The 17,819-nt window shown below is 38.2% G+C and overlaps 1 protein-coding gene across 2 annotated transcripts in view; it reads right to left on the bottom strand.

Moving 5' to 3' along the window:
- LOC124798459 (Bardet-Biedl syndrome 4 protein) overlaps positions 1–15,488 on the bottom strand; it is a 139,477-nt gene extending 123,989 nt beyond the window's left edge. For both annotated transcript variants that reach the window (XR_007016944.1, XM_047261882.1), the window contains exons 1-4: positions 15,236–15,488; positions 14,955–15,097; positions 14,693–14,805; positions 1,261–1,355 (exon numbers count right to left, since the gene is read on the bottom strand). Coding sequence is in view for 1 of the 2 variants with exons in the window: in XM_047261882.1 (XP_047117838.1) it covers positions 1,261–1,355; positions 14,693–14,805; positions 14,955–15,097; positions 15,236–15,350 (466 nt within the window). In the remaining variant the exon portion in view is untranslated. The remainder of the gene's footprint in view (positions 1–1,260; positions 1,356–14,692; positions 14,806–14,954; positions 15,098–15,235) is intronic.
- Positions 15,489–17,819: the final 2,331 nt, after the last annotated feature.

Here is a 17,819-nt window from a genome sequence, read left to right as displayed (position 1 = left end):
ATTGTATCACACAGCCGTAGATACTAATTTATATCTCCTAAGCCAAATGTCATCCCAACTTGACTTTTTACTATGTTGTGTGGTATAAGATGAAAAACAAATACATTTTTTCCAGAAATTTTGAAGGTGACATGCTTCGTGATAAGGTTAAGGTAACTGATCTTAAATAAGTACACAATTTGGATATGACCATGATTGATATCACTTGAAAGCTTGTTCTTAGCCCTTTCCAGAATTATCTGATTCACAGTTCTATCTCTATTAGAACACAAGTTGCAGCTGCCTTTGTCAGCGGTGTTACTTGAATACTCTACATATTTTTAGAACTCCAGGCAGCCACTACTTTTGTCATACTTGTGCTATAATTCTGAAATTGGACATTTTTCATTCTCTCCTCTTGTGCAATGAACACACCAAACTTGATAAAAACAGGGAATGGTCAGGTTGAAAACTGTACTTTTCTGTATTGATTTGAGATGGAATGACCCTAAATATGGATGAGCTTGTTTCACTGAAACCTTTGCGTGAACTCAAAATACAGAATATGTATATGTTACAGTTATTTTATACATAATTAAGGCACAATGGAGAAGGTAATGCTCCTCATAGTCAAACAGCAAAGCAAGATGAAGAAACTTCTGTGGTGAAATTTTGATTGGGCTCATAACCAAATAGGGTTTACGGAATTCAAATTCAGGCACAGGAATACAAAGGAAGAACTTTTGGTACACCTTAATACAAAGCAAAGTGTACTGATTGGCATACGCACAATGAATAAACAAAAGGGGGCTACATCTATGGAAGATAAAAAGAAATGCGACTGTAGCCCAATCAGTATATTAGGTAGAGAGGTTTTTAAAAGTGAAAATAACTTTCAGTTTCAATAGTTAACATTGCAGCTTTTATTTTCCCTTTTGTATTGCTATTCACAATGCACATATTTCAGCTATGTACACTTAAAATTATGGCACATTTTCAAAATGAAAACGTATGGTAAGGAACTTCATGCCATACTACAGTGCAAGCATGCAGTGTGGTGCTCTTTGTACTCTTTGCTGTTAAGTTTGAAAGGTTTCAGTATATACTTGTATATCACTGCAAAAACAGTAGCAAACAAAGAAGTGCAAGAAATTAATTAAAATAATTCATAAAAATCTGTACTGTAATTTTCTCAGCATATTTCAAGCAAAAATGTGCTTCCAAAATAGTGAAACCAGCAACTGAGACGAAAACTGGAAAGGTTTTTTTTCTAAGGAATACCTAAGTTATGATAAATATCCCATTCAGGCTTGAGAACAAGACTTTCTGCTTCTCGGTATGCCTCTAAGGCCAATCTGTGCCTTCCAAGTAGATACCTATGATTGGAATGTTTACATTAAATTACACAATGAATGAGTATATATAAACATACAGTTTAAAGGCTGGGTGTAGCACAGTTACCAGAATTTTTTTTGTAAAACATATCTGAAATTGCCATGAGACGTTTTTTCACATTTATCTAATACATACTTCGAGTGTTCACATACAAGAACATAACAGTCAAAGGGAATAAGAGTCATGTACAGCATACAATAATCAAATTAGTTACACATGACAATGGCATATCTTTTGCATCTGATACTGCTAAAATGTAATTTATTGATTCATGGTAAACTAAAGCTGCACAAAATTAATGTTATTCATAATATTATCAAACAATTTCCAGGACAAGTACCCATGTTCAGCAGCATCAAAAGTTCTAGAAGACAAAAATGAACTACCTTTAAACGATTATTGGAATACCACAAAATCAATATTAATACAAAATAAAAACTACTATATTTTGATTGTACTGACAACGGGCACTGCTGTGCCTACTAGTTTGACAACACAGCAAATAAGCAATCATTCTGTGCAGCTTCAGTTGATTTTGAATGGAAATGTGTTTTTGCAATAGAGTGCAATAGATAATTAAAATAATTAAATAACCTCATATTTATCACACAATTTCAAGCAGATACCTCACAAAATGAAAACTGATATATATATATATATATATATATATATGCAAGTACCAATCTCATCTGCAACATGATTCTCATTTCCTTTCTATAACACTGCAATGTTAATATTAATATACTGGAACTTCCATCAATAGACATATATTATAGAGTGCAATTAGAGAAACAATTCTTTCCTCTCATAATATTGCAACATTAGAAATACATTTCAGTATATTTCACATACACACAAAAGTGAAAGAAAACCTGCTAGCTTCTGGGGTAAGGACACATGGCCACAGGAGAGAGAGAGAGAGAGAGAGAGAGAGAGAGAGAGAGAGAGAGAGAGAGTGGGGGAGGGGTGAACATACTCTCTCACTTGACAAACGATTTATTCTAGAATGTTTTCTCTCTCTTTTATGTATATCTGACAATGACTTCACACTGCTGCTATTCAGTGAGTGGCCTCTTTTAATTCCAAATTATTTACATTCTGCCATTACTTTCCTTATTAAATTTACAGTTTTACAGATAATTTTTATACTACAAATTCTAGCACAATCCTTTAATTTATTTTTCTTTTTACTGCCATGCTATTCCTAATTAACAACATCTGGGAGGAAGATAGCCTTCCATCCAGTCCCAAGTCCAGATAAAGTGGGAAGGTTAATCGTTGGACTAACCATTCAACACTGTAAAAAAACTGGAGGGTTCCTCCATGCTCACACCCAGCCTCGGACTGGAATGAATGTTACGGCAAACAACCCAAGCTTATGAATATAGGACACAGAATCAAAGGTAAATACAGAAACATCTGATTAGTATATGTCCACACCCCAACTGAGGAAAAGAAGGAAGACATAAAAGATGAATTCTATGATACCTTACACCAGATGTGCTCCAGATTATCACAGTACGAAATCAGAATTGTGCTGGAAGATTTAAATGCCAAAATTGGGCAAGAACATCAATGGTAACCATGTATACGCATGTTAAGCTTGTACATTCTATTTCATGACGATAGAAGCCTCATCAACTTCACCACAGCCAGAAACATGCATATAGTCAGTACATCATTTCCCCATAGAGACATACATATAGAAACATTGACCTCACCAGATGATCTAACTAGGAACTAAAGAGACCACATGTTGATAGAGAAAAAACATAAAAAGAAAGTAACTGATGTTAGGACAATGAGATGGGCTGAGATAGGATTAGAACATTCTCCTGTGCTTATAAAGATGAACGAAGTAAGACCAACTGTGGCAAAAGAGCCCAAAGAGTATATGGGAGTAGGCCAAAAGAATACCAAGTGAATCAACTGTTTAAGATTAAGGTTACAAATGGATTCACAGGGTCATGGAATGAAAGCAATATGAAAGAAGATGAAGATATCAGTACAAAATGGAACAAGAATGAGACAGCACAGGAACTATTAGGAATAACAATAATAGCAATATTAAGCGCAAACCATGGTTCAATGAAACACGTAGAAAAGCTGTTCAGGCCAGGAAGACAGCCACACAGGCAATGATGAGCAATGATAACTATGAAAACCAAATAAAATACAGGACAGCCATGAGATAAATGAGCAGAGCAATCAGGCGAGAGAAAACATCACTCATAACTAAACAGATAGAGAAGGCAGAGGAGGATTACAGCCAGAAAAATAGTAAATAGTTTTACAGGACAATGAGAAGCTATAGAAAGGAGTACAGAGATAAGCCTGTAATAATGAAGGATGAGAATGGGAAACTGATCACTACAAATGAAGGGAATCTAGAGAACTGGAGAAGATACTTCAAAGAACTACTGAACAATCTGGTACACACCTACAAGAATGAAAACAGGGCAGAAAACAACCAGAACGTACAACCACTAGTCGAAGAGCCAACTCTGATGAAGGGGAATGAGGCAATAAAAAGACTGAAATTGGAAGGCCTCAAACACAGAATGATATCAGCAAAGCTCACCAAAGAAGGGGGAGACAAGACATAGGAATGGTTAGCCAAACTCATAAAAGAGGAGTAGAGGAAAGAAGTAATGCCGGAGGCATGGAAAACTGCTGCTGTATTTCCCATATACAAGAAGAGAGACAAAATATTGACACAGAACTATAGAGGGATATCACTATCATTCATGTGCTATAAAATAACCCCAAGAATTATACTGAACAAGCTCAGCGCATACACTGAAGAAATATTAGACACAGCACAAGCGGAGTTTCAAAAGGGTAAGCCAACAGCCAACCAAACATTCACACTAAGACAAATACTAGATAAGAACTGATCAGGATACCTTCTGTATGTTTATAACTTCAACAAAGCATATGACAGTGCAGTAAGATAGGAGACGTGGAGGATAATGGCAAAGTGTGGGATATGGACATGCTGACAAATCAAACTAAAGTGTGTGTAATAGAATCAAAGTGTAGAGTGAAAGTACAGGGGGACTTCTCAGAAACATTTGAGGTAAAAACAGGAGTGAGACAGGGAATGTTCAATTTTGCACTCAACAGCATCCTGAGGACAGTAATACAAGAAAGTGCAGGAGTCATCATAGGGGAAAAAATAAATGTTCTGGCTTTCATAGATAATATTTTGGCGATAGGAAGGAGCATGGAAGACATGGAGAAACTGGAAACTGTATTGATGGAAGAAGCTAAGAAAATAGGTCTAAGTATCAATGAAAATAAAACAAAATTCATTGTAATAGGAAGAAGAGCTCAGTTAGGACCAAACCATGTAACAATCAGAAACCTGAATGAGATTTTCACTCTGCAGCAGAGTGTGCGCTGATATGAAACTTCCTGGCAGATTAAAACTGTGTGCTGGACCGAGACTCGAACTCGGGACCTTTGCCTTTCGCAGGCAAGTGCTCTACCGACTGAGCTACCCAAGCATGACTCACACCCCATCCTCACAGCTTTACTTCTGCCAGCACTTGCCCGCGAAAGGCAAAGGTCCCGAGTTCGAGTCTCGGGCCATCACACAGTTTTAATCTGCCAGGAAGTTTCAATCAGAAACTTAACCAACGCAGAAGAGCGAAAACAATATTGTGAAAAGGAAAGTTGCTACTCACCATATAGCAGAGATGCTGAGTCACAGATAGGCACAACGAAAAGACTGTCACAAATGATAGCTTTCGGACAGTAAGGCCTTTGTCAGAATTAGACAGCAAACACACACATATACAGGTTGTTACAAAAAGGTACGGCCAAACTTTCAAGACACATTCCTCACACACAAATAAAGAAAAGATGTTATGTGGACATGTGTCTGGAAACGCTTAATTTCCATGTTAGAGCTCATTTTAGTTTCGTCAGTATGTACTGTACTTCCTCGATTCACCGCCAGTTGGCCCAATTAAAGGAAGGTAATGATGACTTCGGTGCTTGTGTTGACATGCTACTCATTGCTCTACAGTACTAGCATCAAGCACATCAGTACGTAGCATCAACAGGTTTGTGTTCATCACGAACATGGTTTTGCAGTCAGTGCAATGTTTACAAATGCGGAGTTGGCAGATGCCCATTTGATGTATGGATTAGCACGGCGCAATAGCCGTGGCACGGTACGTTTGCATCGAGACAGATTTCCAGAATGAAGGTGTCCCGACAGGAAGACGTTCGAAGCAACTGATCGGCGTCTTAGGGAGCACGGAACATTCCAGCCTATGACTCGCGACTGGAGAAGACCTAGAACGATGAGGACACCTGCAATGGATGAGGCAATTCTTCGTGCAGTTGACGATAACCCTAATGTCAGCGTCAGAGAAGTTGCTGCTATACAAAGTAACGTTGACCATGTCACTGTATGGAGAGTGCTACGGGAGAACCAGTTGTTTCCGTACCATGTACAGCGTGTGCAGGCACTATCAGCAGCTGATTGGCCTCCACAGGTACACTTCTGCGAATTCATTTCTTGTAACAAAGTGTTTGAAGTCACACTGGTACGTTCTGTTGCTGTTTGTTTCCATTCCATGATTAATGTGATTTGAAGAGAAGTAATAAAATGAGCTCTAACATGGAAAGTAAGCATTTCCAGACACATGTCCACATAACATATACCTTTTTGTAACACCCTGTATACTCATGCAAGTATAACTCACACACACATGACTGAAGTCTCAGTTGCCTAAGATCGTAACGAGAATTCAAAAAATGGTTCAAGTGGCTCTAAGGTCATCAGTCCCCTAGACTTAGAACTACCTAAACCTAACTAACCTAAGGACATCACACACATCCATGCCCGAGGCAGGATTCGAACCGGCAACCGTAGCAGCAGCACGGTTCCGGACTGAAGCACCTAGAACTGCTCAGCCACAGTGGCTAGCTCGAAAATTCAAGCCAGGCGAAGATGTCTAGGAGCAATACACAACATTATAAGATCTAAGTTACTATCTAGGCAGGCAAAAATAAGAATATATCAGACCATCATCAAAGCAATAGTGTACTAAGCAAGCAAGGCATGGATCCTGAAAAAAGCAGAGAAAAAGCTCATCACTTTTGAAAATAAAGTACTGAGAAAAATATATGGACCAGTGAAAGGAAATGAACAGTGCAGAACAAGGAAAAGCAAAGGACCCAGACAATTATACACACTACCTGACATCATAACAAGTGTGAAAACCAAAAGACCCAGGAGTATGGACATGTGAGGAGTAGAGGAGAGAACATAGCAATAAAGGCAGTGATGGATGGATAAGCCGAAGGAACGAGACCATTAGGATGACTGACAATGAAATGGAAGGATAATGCCATGACAGACATGCAGATACTGGGTCTGGGAGACGAAGATGCAGCTGACAAGAAGGTATGGAAGGCTGGAATGAGTGAGGCCAAGGACTGACTGTGGTTTGTTTGGCCAGTACAAGTCAGTAGGTAAGCTATCCTTAATTTTTTACCTATTTAGTTCTCTCTCTTCTTCAGTTATTCACTTCATTTTCTAAATTTCACACACATAAATCAATACTTCATTTTCAGTTTTGAGGAAGTGCTAGGATTCTAACAACCAGTATAAACACCACACAGTTGTATGGTTAAATGAAAATGCTAAAAAATATGCAACAGGAATCAAATTAAAGTATTATGTCCAGGAATGTTTTTTCCCCCTAGATAAGAAGGAGAGACATATTGAGTGTGTAAGTCATCAGTGTCAAGTTGCAAGGAAAGAAGTAGTGTATTAATAGCATGAAAATCACCACTAAGGAATATGTCTCACAGAAAACACTCACTTTGTTTGTTTCTTTGGGACACGATGATCCTGCACTGCTGTCACAATCTGCCTCCAGTTCTTATGCCACCTCCTCCTCCTCCCACTCAGTGAAACCCAGCATTCTGCAGTCACCTCATCTCGCCATCTGTTTCTTGGTCTTCCAGGGGGTCTTCAGCTTCCACCTTCTTAACATATATCTGACACACTATTCTGCCTTTCTCCATTCCGACAACATGGCCTGCCCTTTGCAAATGTCATCTTGCTTTGGAGATTTTCACTACCATGCGTTGGTTGACTAGCTTAATTATTTCTTTGTTGAATCTCCAAACCCATCTTCATGTTGCTTAGTCAAATGCCGGCCCAAAAATTTTTGGAACACTATATTTTCGAAGACTGAGAGCTTGTGCTCCTTGCTTTTGGTCATACCCTGTGTTTTGGATCTGTATTGCAGTGCTGGCCAGGTGACGGTGTTGTAGAGTTCCAGCTTGATTTTCCTGGTTCAGAGTTTGGAGGCTAGAAGTTATTGGAGGTAAAAGTAAACTTGTCTTCTATTGCAATCACTTATAATTACACTAAGATGTTTGAAGTAGGGAGTGTTCTTGAAAGTGTAGTTTTCTATGCAAAGGTTATCACACTGTCCTGCAGTCATATTTTCCCCTTGTACGATCTTGTGTTCTGAAACTTCCTGGAAGACTAAAACTGTGTGCTGGACCGAACTCAAAGTGGAACCTTTGCCTTTTGCGGACAATTGTTTACTGACTGAGCTACCCAAGCACATCTCACAACCCATCCTCACAGCTCTATTTCTGACAGTACCCCAACTCTTACATTCCAAACTTCATAGACTTACAACTTCTAGCTGTGACTGAATTCACAGCCAGATTCTTTAAAATTGTTAGTGTGATATCTGTGAAGAGGAGAGTTTCTGTGAAGTTTGGATTCAGGTAGCAGATGAGGTATTTGCAGAAGTAAAGTTGTGATGACAGGTCATGAGACATCCTTGGATAGCTCAATTGGTACAGCACCTGTCCACAAAAGGCTTAAGTCCTGAGTTCAAGTTTCACTTTGGCACACAGTTTTAATCTGACAGGAAATTTCATATCAGTGCACAGTGAAAATTTCACTCTGGATCTTGTATTCTGTATTGTGTATTCTGTTTTTTTTTTTTCATTAGTTTTTAAATCTACTTTCAGGGCAGTATTATTTAGCTTCTTGAACAGTGTGTCAGTTTCACCACTGTTATTTCCTCTTAAAATTATCTCATCTGCATACGTCAGTATATTTGGGTGTTTATCTGTGATGTTTTCATTTGTTGCTCATTTGGTTTGTCTTACCACAATTCCTATGAGATTTTTGAAGATAAATAGGGTTAAAGCATCACCTTGCTTCAGCCGAGTTTTGTTCTCAAAACAACTGGAGTCACAGTGTGTCTCCCAGCTTACTGCCTTCTCCATACACACTTGGACTAAGATGATGAGTTTCTTGGGGATTCCATATTCTGCCATGATTTCCCATACCATTTCCCTGTTCAGTGAATTGTATGCTATCTGGAAGTTATGAACACACAACAAACAGATGCTCTTTTTATATTCCCATTGTCAAGTTTGATGTATAATATGCTTTCTATTTTGATCTATTTTTCCAAAAACCATTCCGGGAGTCACCTATTATATCCTTGGTATAGGCGACGAGTCTTTGCTCTATTACATCTGACAGTACTTTGTAAGCTATGACTAATAGGGACATTCCTGCAATTATGATTATCTGCTTTCTTGTGTACAAGGACAATGATTGATTCCTTCCAATCATCAGGTATTTTTTCATCTTGCCAAATTTTAAGAATAAGATGAAATAATTTCTCATGAATTTTATGATTAACATATTTCAGCATTTCCTCGGTATTCCATCTGTTCCTGCTGCTTTGTGGTTTTCAGTTTTTTTTTCCTTCAAACTGTTGATTACCTCTTTGTATGCTGGGTCATTTACAACAGGTTCAACTGTTGTAGTGCAAGTTTTCTCAAGCTTGTTTTCTGATAGAAATGAGTGGCAGAATATTTACATCAGCCCTAGAGGACACAGGGAAATCTATGTTCAATACAAGAGAAGGAAAAACACATATGGAGAGAATAAAGGAGAAGACTATACTGTTTCACATGGCCATTAAATTTGGTGCCCAAGTTTGTATTGGAGAAGGACGAGGAAGTGAATTCACAGAGCCCTGCTCAAAATACCCACAGCAAATTAGCAAAACCACAAAATCTTCAATCCAGGTAGCCAGTTGAGGATTCGAACTCCATTTCTCCCTTATTCGAGTGTAGTATCTCAAGTGCTGGTAAATATGGAGGGTGGGGATAAGATAGAAGTGAGAAGACAGATATTGATGATGGTGGAAAGAAAGTCACAGAGGATTTGGGAATGCAACATTACTCTCCAATATGACATCAAAAATGTGTCATTCGATCTCCAAAAATGAATGGTCTCACACAAAAAGTAGGAGCATGAATTTCACTTTACACATGGCAAGTTTCTGTGGGTTACCTATGTCACAAAAATTAAGATTTGACAGAATATTTAATTTATACAAACTGTTTTAATAGTTGTTAATCTCTGGCATTCAAGACAAGTTACTGTCATCATCCTGGTGGTATCATCTCGGCTTGAGATCACATTATAAAAAATACAGTTAATGAGACAGAAGAAATACAGTAACATCGGGTTTGATGTCTTCATGTGAGGAGATTTGGAACAAAAGAATAATGAAACTGAATGTCTGAAAAAATATGTCCCTGAAATACTGTCAGAGCTGTAAATGATGAAGCAACAAGAAAGGAAGAAATAAAAGACATGCTGGCAGGTGGTAGGAAGGCTAACAGGAGGAGGACACAGTCTGACAATTTTGTTGTGTCTACTAGCAACACATTCCATCTGTCAGAGTTGAGCGGAGAGGAACTTCAAGATGGTGTAGGAGAAGAAAATGTACAGCAGACACTGCACACCAATAGGAAGGATGAGGAAGCAGATACTACTCAGAATAACCATCACCAAATTAGTAAAACCACAAAAAGCATCAATCAGGGTAACACAGTGCGGAAGAAGAGAGCACTGCTGGTAGGTACCAGTGATGGCACAGGAGAAGTTTTGGGAGGAGTATCCTATCACCAGCCATTTCAAGTCAAGTGCTGGGCTGAATCATGTGACAGAAAATGAGGGCCTATGTGCAAGGATTTCACAAAAGATGATCAGGCCACAATAGAGCTTAAAACCAGGAAGACACTGCAGAAATTAAAACATAAGAAGTAAGCAGGCGTAGATGAGGTTTCACTCTCTGTTCTGAAGTTGTGCATAGACAGCATAAAATCCCCAGTAACAAACATAAAAAATGAGCCCTTTAGTCGGGTATTTCTCCAGTGTGCCTACGAGTTGTGCCCTTACTAACAAAGATAATGCTGAGGGTATTGAAAATACAGGCCAGTTTTACTATGTTTGTATTCACAGCAATAACTGAATCAGTCATTAAGGAAAGACTAAATAGTTGCATGAACAAAAACAACTTTTTAAACAAAGCACCGTGTGGTTTCGAAAGTGGTGAAATACACCTGCTGGCCACTACAGATTTCACAAAACTGGTACTTGAAGCTCTTGATAAGAATGGCTGTGTTACAGGCATAGTCCTTGACTTGTTCAAGGCTTCTGATACAGTTGACCATAAAATATTACTAAACAAGGTAGGATCACGAGGCATAAGAGGAATATAGTACAAGCACTTCCACTCTTACTTGGAAAACAATATGCAAAAAGTAGAAAGAGTTCACACATCCAGTGGTCATAAATTTTTAATAAAATAAGTCAGACAAGAAACACATAAACATAGGGTAGTGTATTGGTTTCAAGTCTGTTTTGAATATATATAAATAACTTTCCCAGCACATAGCTGTCAAGCTTGAGAAGAGGCTGTCAGAAACCACACGGCAAATTTGGAGGGTGCCCTTCCCAGTCCAGCTGTAAATTGTTTTGTTACTCTGCCATCCACTGTATTAACACTCTGGTGCTTCCCCCATAAGTATCTGAATTTGCTACAGTACTTAGGCCTACTTTTGCAGTACCCTGTTACTGCACTCATCTGTTACTTTCATTTTTACCCCACTTTCACTCCAAATATCATTTGCACTGTTTAATTTTGCATTATCATTTGTACCAGGCTTGTCTTTTCAGAAACTTAATAGTTGCCGAAGGAACAAAAAAATTATAATTCCTTGCCTTTTTGACAAAAAACTAAGTTAAAGAAATCCTAAGCAGCAAACACCACGTACATAATGTACTTAAATTGTAAAAAGACAAATAAAATCGCCAAACACACAAAATTTCACAAAATTATCAAATATTTCATCAGTCTCTAATAATTTACTCTCAGCTAATTTTTTTTTTTTTTAAGTATAGGAGAAGGGCATTACTATGAAAGCATCAGTGTGCTGTGTATTATTTAGTATGGATAAATAGGTGAACTGTGTATCTTGTGACATCACCTGATTAGAAAAACCACAACAGCTTACACATGAATGCCTTGAACTTGCAATGTGATTTGATCTGAAAGCAGTTTTATTCCTAACTTCTAAGCAGACATGTGCACAATGAAAATTTTTTGTCATCACTTAGGAAGATATGGAGACAAAATCATTCACAGACAAGTTTACTATGTACACAGGAAGGAAACCATTACAATCTATAAAACATTTTAGTAGCATAGGTGAGTGAAATGTACACAGTACCTTTTCCAACTTTTTAAAGCTTCAAATTGTAAAATGTTAACTTCCATAATCTCTTAGTAACTCCCCATAACCTATAATTAAGGACAAGTTCTCTCTTCTGGTGAAAACAACATTATAGTCATTCAACTGCTACGAAAGAAAGAAAATGAAACCTTCATGGATGTTTACGATTGGTTAGTGTGTAATAAACTGACAGTGAACATAAAAAAAAACAAACAGTATGCACTTCAGAATTATTGAGAGAACACACTTCTGTTGCGCTACGCATAGTTAATAAATTTACTGATAGCATAACAAAAAATTTTAGGGATGAATACTGATTGTCAATTAACGTGGGACGAACACACAAAGAGGGTAGAAAAAAAAAGTCACCAGCATGTTCAGTTTTTAACAGCAAATGTTTTGTGGTAGCATACTTTTGTACTCTAAAATCTTGGCTATGGGATTCTTTTCTGGGGATCGAAGACATAAAAGATGGATACAGTTTTTAAAATGCAGAAAAGGGCCAAAAGAATAACAACATAATAACTAGAAGTAGTAGACGGACCCATCGTAAAGACCTGTTTAAAAACGTGGGTACTGGTACACATACTGTGTCATGTGAGTACGTCTTCCAATCTGTTACGCATGTTAGAGAAAATATTGCTAAGTATTTCATTAAGAGTACTCATGGAACAAGACCCAGTCTGGACTTACAATTACCAAGGAAAAACAAACAAAAATCTCAAAATGGTATATTCTATCATGGAATAAAGCTGTATAATAAAGTGTCCAAGCAGATGAAAAGATTACTAAGATACACCTGTTTAAAAAGGCAGCTAAAGTGTTCTTTGTATGTAATGTTTTAGCAAGAAGATTACTTATATGATTCAGAATAGTGGTTAATAACGGAGGGTTAACACCACCTCCTTATCACACTATGATACTGTAACGCTATTGCAATACAATCATGTGAAAAGATCTATAATGCATGATAGTATTCTCTTGTCATTGTCCGAAGTTCAGCATCACACTCATCGTGGGGGGGGGGGGGGGGGATGTCTGTCTGAGGTGAGCATATGAAGACATGTATGGGGAATAGTGTAGTGGCATGTTTACGAGCCTGGAATCAGTTTTCCCTATGGACTGGAGTTAGTGCAGGGGCACAGTGCAGCAAGTTCATGGTTCTAAAATCATCAGCAGACATTTTTGATGTCTGCAGTGATGAAGGGCAAACAGTGTTTATATGAAAGTACTTTGTACAAAAGAGACCAACCGAATGAGGCAGTGCAGCTGTTAATACCTTGACCTCATATTCTGGAGAAAGTACCTTGCTCTGTCAGTCTAGTCATCCTGATTTAAGTCCAAAATCATTTCAGACAAGTGCAAGGATGGTTCCTTCATCAGAGTCACAGCTGACTATCTCTCCTTTCCTCATAAAAGCATACTTAGGCCCCTATATCTGGTGTATATGTACTTTTTTTGCAATTTATTTTCATTCTATTCTATCATACAGGGGCATATCCTGGGGTAACCTGACAAACCGAGCAAAAGCTTTTAGCGTGTAATAAGACTCATTTGTGGTGCAAATTCAAGAAGACACCTGTTCAAGGAAATTCTTCATATCCTAACCACTGCTTCTCAGTATATTTATTTCTAAATGAAATTTTTTGCAACTAAATTACCTCTATTTCCACCCAATAGCCCAATACATAGTATCAATACCAGGGGATAAGAACAATCTAAAAAAAAAAAATCTAAAATCACTTACCTTGGTACCTTGGTCCAAAAGGGAGTCCACTACTCAGGAAAACATATTTTCAATAAATTGCCAGCAACCATTAAAATTTTGGTTTCAGGTAATGCACAGATTAAACAAATTTAAAAGACTTCTTGATAAGCAAACCCCTACTACTCAATAGATGAATATCTTAACAGGGAGTGTTAGACCAGCTTCAGTAAAAAGTCTGTTACATTTCAGTTTTGGGTCACAACAGTAATAATTACATATTTTGTGTACGATAAATTTATTAAAAGTGCATAATTTCATTTCATTCTGACAGTTTATTAAAGAAGAATCAGTTTACTGTAATGTATTTACCTATTTTGACCATCACCTGACAAATGATCAGGGTAGTCAGTATTATATTCAAATGTTTTATGTTTTTTATACTTTCTGACTTGTTCCACACCCACGAGAATTATCTCATAAAGGTCTATGGAATGAAAACTGAATGTAATCTAATCTAATTGTATTTTGGTTACAAATCTAATATCAGGTTACCTTCCTTTCGGAAAGTGGGTGCACTCAGCGACTGTTATGTGACTTATAAATTACAGAGTGCAGCAATCAGTTGTCCTTTTTTAGACTGACACCTGAACAACAGGGACGTACATGCATTGAGGTTAGAAAATAGTGCATTGAGAATGGCCAGCTACTAGCCGAAATCTGGATTTGCATAATAAAATATAAAAAAGGACGACTGATTGCTGCACTCTATAATTTATAAATCATATATCATTTTACGATGATACCTGGATGAATAAATGTGTGGGCTAGTTGAAAATAAATAATTACACATTTGAAAATGGACTATTTTCTGTTAATAATGTACCATTCAATACATGCAGTAAGTAACACAACTTTACGTACGAAGACAAGTAAGGAATTAATTTGTAGTAGATACTATGAAATGAAATCTAGAATAAAAAGAGTTATCTCATTCAAATCCTTCAAAATATTACTTACAGAGATCTTGCAACCTGCTTGATGTTGTCCACGTTCATGGGATTAATGGCATGACATGTTTGAAAATACTCGAGGGAATCTTGGATTCTTCCTTCGTGCCTCAGTATTAAACCCTACAAGGCGTAAATATATTTTTAATTCATGTTTGTCATGTTATTATTAGTACGTGAAATTGAATATTATGCACAGAACATTTTGAATGTTTATACGATAATCTAGATCTGCAAAATCTACAACTATGAAAATAACTGTTTGTTGATACCTGCATATAGTTTGCAAATTCAGAGAATCCTTTGCTGTTCTCGAGTTCTTCTTGGATTAATATTTTACATATCCTGAATTCCTTTCGTGCGTAATGTAGATGTATCAACCAATTACGACTTTCAATTAACGGGCAATCTGGAACTGTAACATGAAAACTGGTGAGAACAAAACGTGGAAGAACAAACTCTTACGTCCTTCCTACCAAGTGGTTAATCACTGCAAAATCAAAATTCTCAACAGAATTCAAATGCAGTTAAACAGATTTTCAATCAATCGTACCTTTTCTCTGTCTTCCCACACCACTTCTGGCGACGCTTGACACTCGCGCCGAATTTGATATTCCAACACTGGGCCGACCGTTTGGTATGCCATGATGTGTATTTACAGAATTCATGATTTATGACTCTTCACCAATTAAAATCTAAAATGTGTAACACGCACGTTACTGGCGTTGAAGCAATAACAACATTCACAAAATATCTACCAAAACATTGACTTCGCTCACAGAATAGCGTTCTGTTTGCGGGTTCACGTTGCCTAGCAACCACCGACAACTAACATTGCCGCCCTACCAGAGATAAATTTACCGTTAATATACGTTTTTTCCCTGCCACAAATTCGGGAGTGGAGCGAGTGTCATCATTACATATTATGTCAGTTATATTCTTGAACGTTTCGTGAAAAACACAGTAAGGTTACTCGGGGCAACTGAAGAATGGGATACAACTCGTCGCCTTTGACTAATGACATTGTGGCGACGTATTACAGCAGTGATTTCTGTATTACAGTGACAGTAGTCCGGAGTCGATAGTTGAGACGAATAAGAAGTTCACCGCCGTTGTTTATCTTTGTAATTTACTGGTTGTCATAGTTTAGTGTTCATCAGCGTAATAATAAAGAATTGGTTTTTGGAGTCGACGCAAGTGCGTCGGATAATAGTGGCTACATTGGTGTCCCCGAACGGAAAAGAATACAGTGCAAATCACAAATAAAAAGCAGTGTAGCACAACGATGGCAGATCAACGGGAAGATACGAGCGTACAAATGAACGATTCCGCTACAGCAACCGGAAGTACAACTACAACATTACGTTTGCCGAAATTTTGGACCACATTACCGAAAGAGTTGTTTATAAGAACGAGAACATTTTCCAGCAATATAATGTGAACAGCGACAGTGACAAACTAAGCCGTATTTTCGCGAATATGGACCAAGAGCTAGCAAAGGTAGCACAAGAACTCATCATGAAGCCAGTTCATGAGCAGTCGTATCAAGCCTTCAATGAGACATCCTAAAACGCTTAGTATTGCCCAAGCAACAACGCATGCAGCGTGTTTTGTTTGAGAAAGCAATTGGAGATCGTTCTCCGTCAGAATTACCGCGACATTTACGCAACTTAGCAGGACATTGCAGTGGCGCAGCTACGTAAACAAGGGCCCTGGGGAAAAAATGAAATTGGGGCCCATATAAACTAAACTAAATACTTTACAGAAGCAAAACTACTTCAGAAACAGCTACTTCCCACTGCATGGCATAATAAGACAAACTTATTTACTACTAAGTAAATTATAATGCGTAACACACACAGCAGATACCATTTAATCGTACTTCCTAAGACTATTATAAATGTGGTTGTTTCTTACGTTTTCACTCAAAAACAGCTGGCTAGATTTGGATGAAATTTTGCGCATGGATAGTATACAGCTTGGGTAGGACATAGGATACTTTCATACCCATAAAATGATCGCGTAGGATAATTTTCAGTGTTGGTTCATACTACGGAACGAGGTCGCGGGTAGAAGCTAGTGAAAAACCACGAAAACATCAGCGGAGCACACAGGGGCAGTCAAGTCTTTAGGACTTGTACGTCCGTGGTGGCAGGGAGGTGTGAGGAGGCACGCTATAATCAGTGTCAGCAACTCACTCTCACTAAAGTACCGATCAACACGATTTCGTTTAGAATTACGATTTCCGATCGGCAAGTGTCCTCGATGGTGATTGTTCATCGGAGGTGAGGGTATCATCTGGAGTGCCCCAGGGAAGCGTGGTAGCTCCGCTGTTGTTTTCTATCTACATAAATGATCTTTTGGATAGGGTGGATAGCAATGTGCGGCTGTTTGCTGATGATGCTGTGGTGTACGGGAAGGTGTCGTCGTTGAGTGACTGTAGGAGGATACATGATGACTTGGACAGGATTTGTGATTGGTGTAAAGAATGGCAGCTACCTCTAAATATAGATAAATGTAAATTAATGCAGATGAATAGGAAAAAGAATCCTGTAATGTTTGAATACTCCATTAATAGTGTAGCGCTTGACACAGTCACGTCAATTAAATATTTGGGCGTAACACTGCAGAGTGATATGAAGTGGGACAAGCATGTAATGGCAGTTGTGGGGAAGGCGGATAGTCGTCTTCGGTTCATTGGTAGAATTTTGGGAAAATGTGGTTCATCTGTAAAGGAGACTGCTTATAAAACACTAGTATGACCTATTCTTGAGTACTGCTCGAGCGTTTGGGATCCCTATCAGGTCGGAATGAGGGAGGACATAGAAGCAATTCAAAGGCGGGCTGCTAGATTTGTTACTGGTAGGTTTGATCATCACGCGGGTGTTCGGAATTGCTTCAGGAACTCGGGTGGGAGTCTCTGGAGGAAAGGAGGCGTTCTTTTCGTGAATAGCTACTGAAGAAATTTTGAGAACCAGCATTTGAAGCTGACTGCAGTACAATTTTACTGCCGCCAACTTATATTTCGTGGAAAGAACGCAAAGATAAGATAAGAGAGATTAGGGCTCGTACAGAGGCGTATAGGCAGTCATTTTTCCCTCGTTCTGTTTGGGAGTGGAACAGGTAGAGAAGATGCT

The sequence above is a fragment of the Schistocerca piceifrons genome, chromosome 5, assembly GCF_021461385.2.
Source record: "Schistocerca piceifrons isolate TAMUIC-IGC-003096 chromosome 5, iqSchPice1.1, whole genome shotgun sequence".
Lineage (NCBI taxonomy): Eukaryota > Metazoa > Arthropoda > Insecta > Orthoptera > Acrididae > Schistocerca > Schistocerca piceifrons.
The sequence above is the reverse complement of the archived record's forward strand: the minus strand, read 5'-3'. Positions and strand labels throughout refer to the sequence as shown.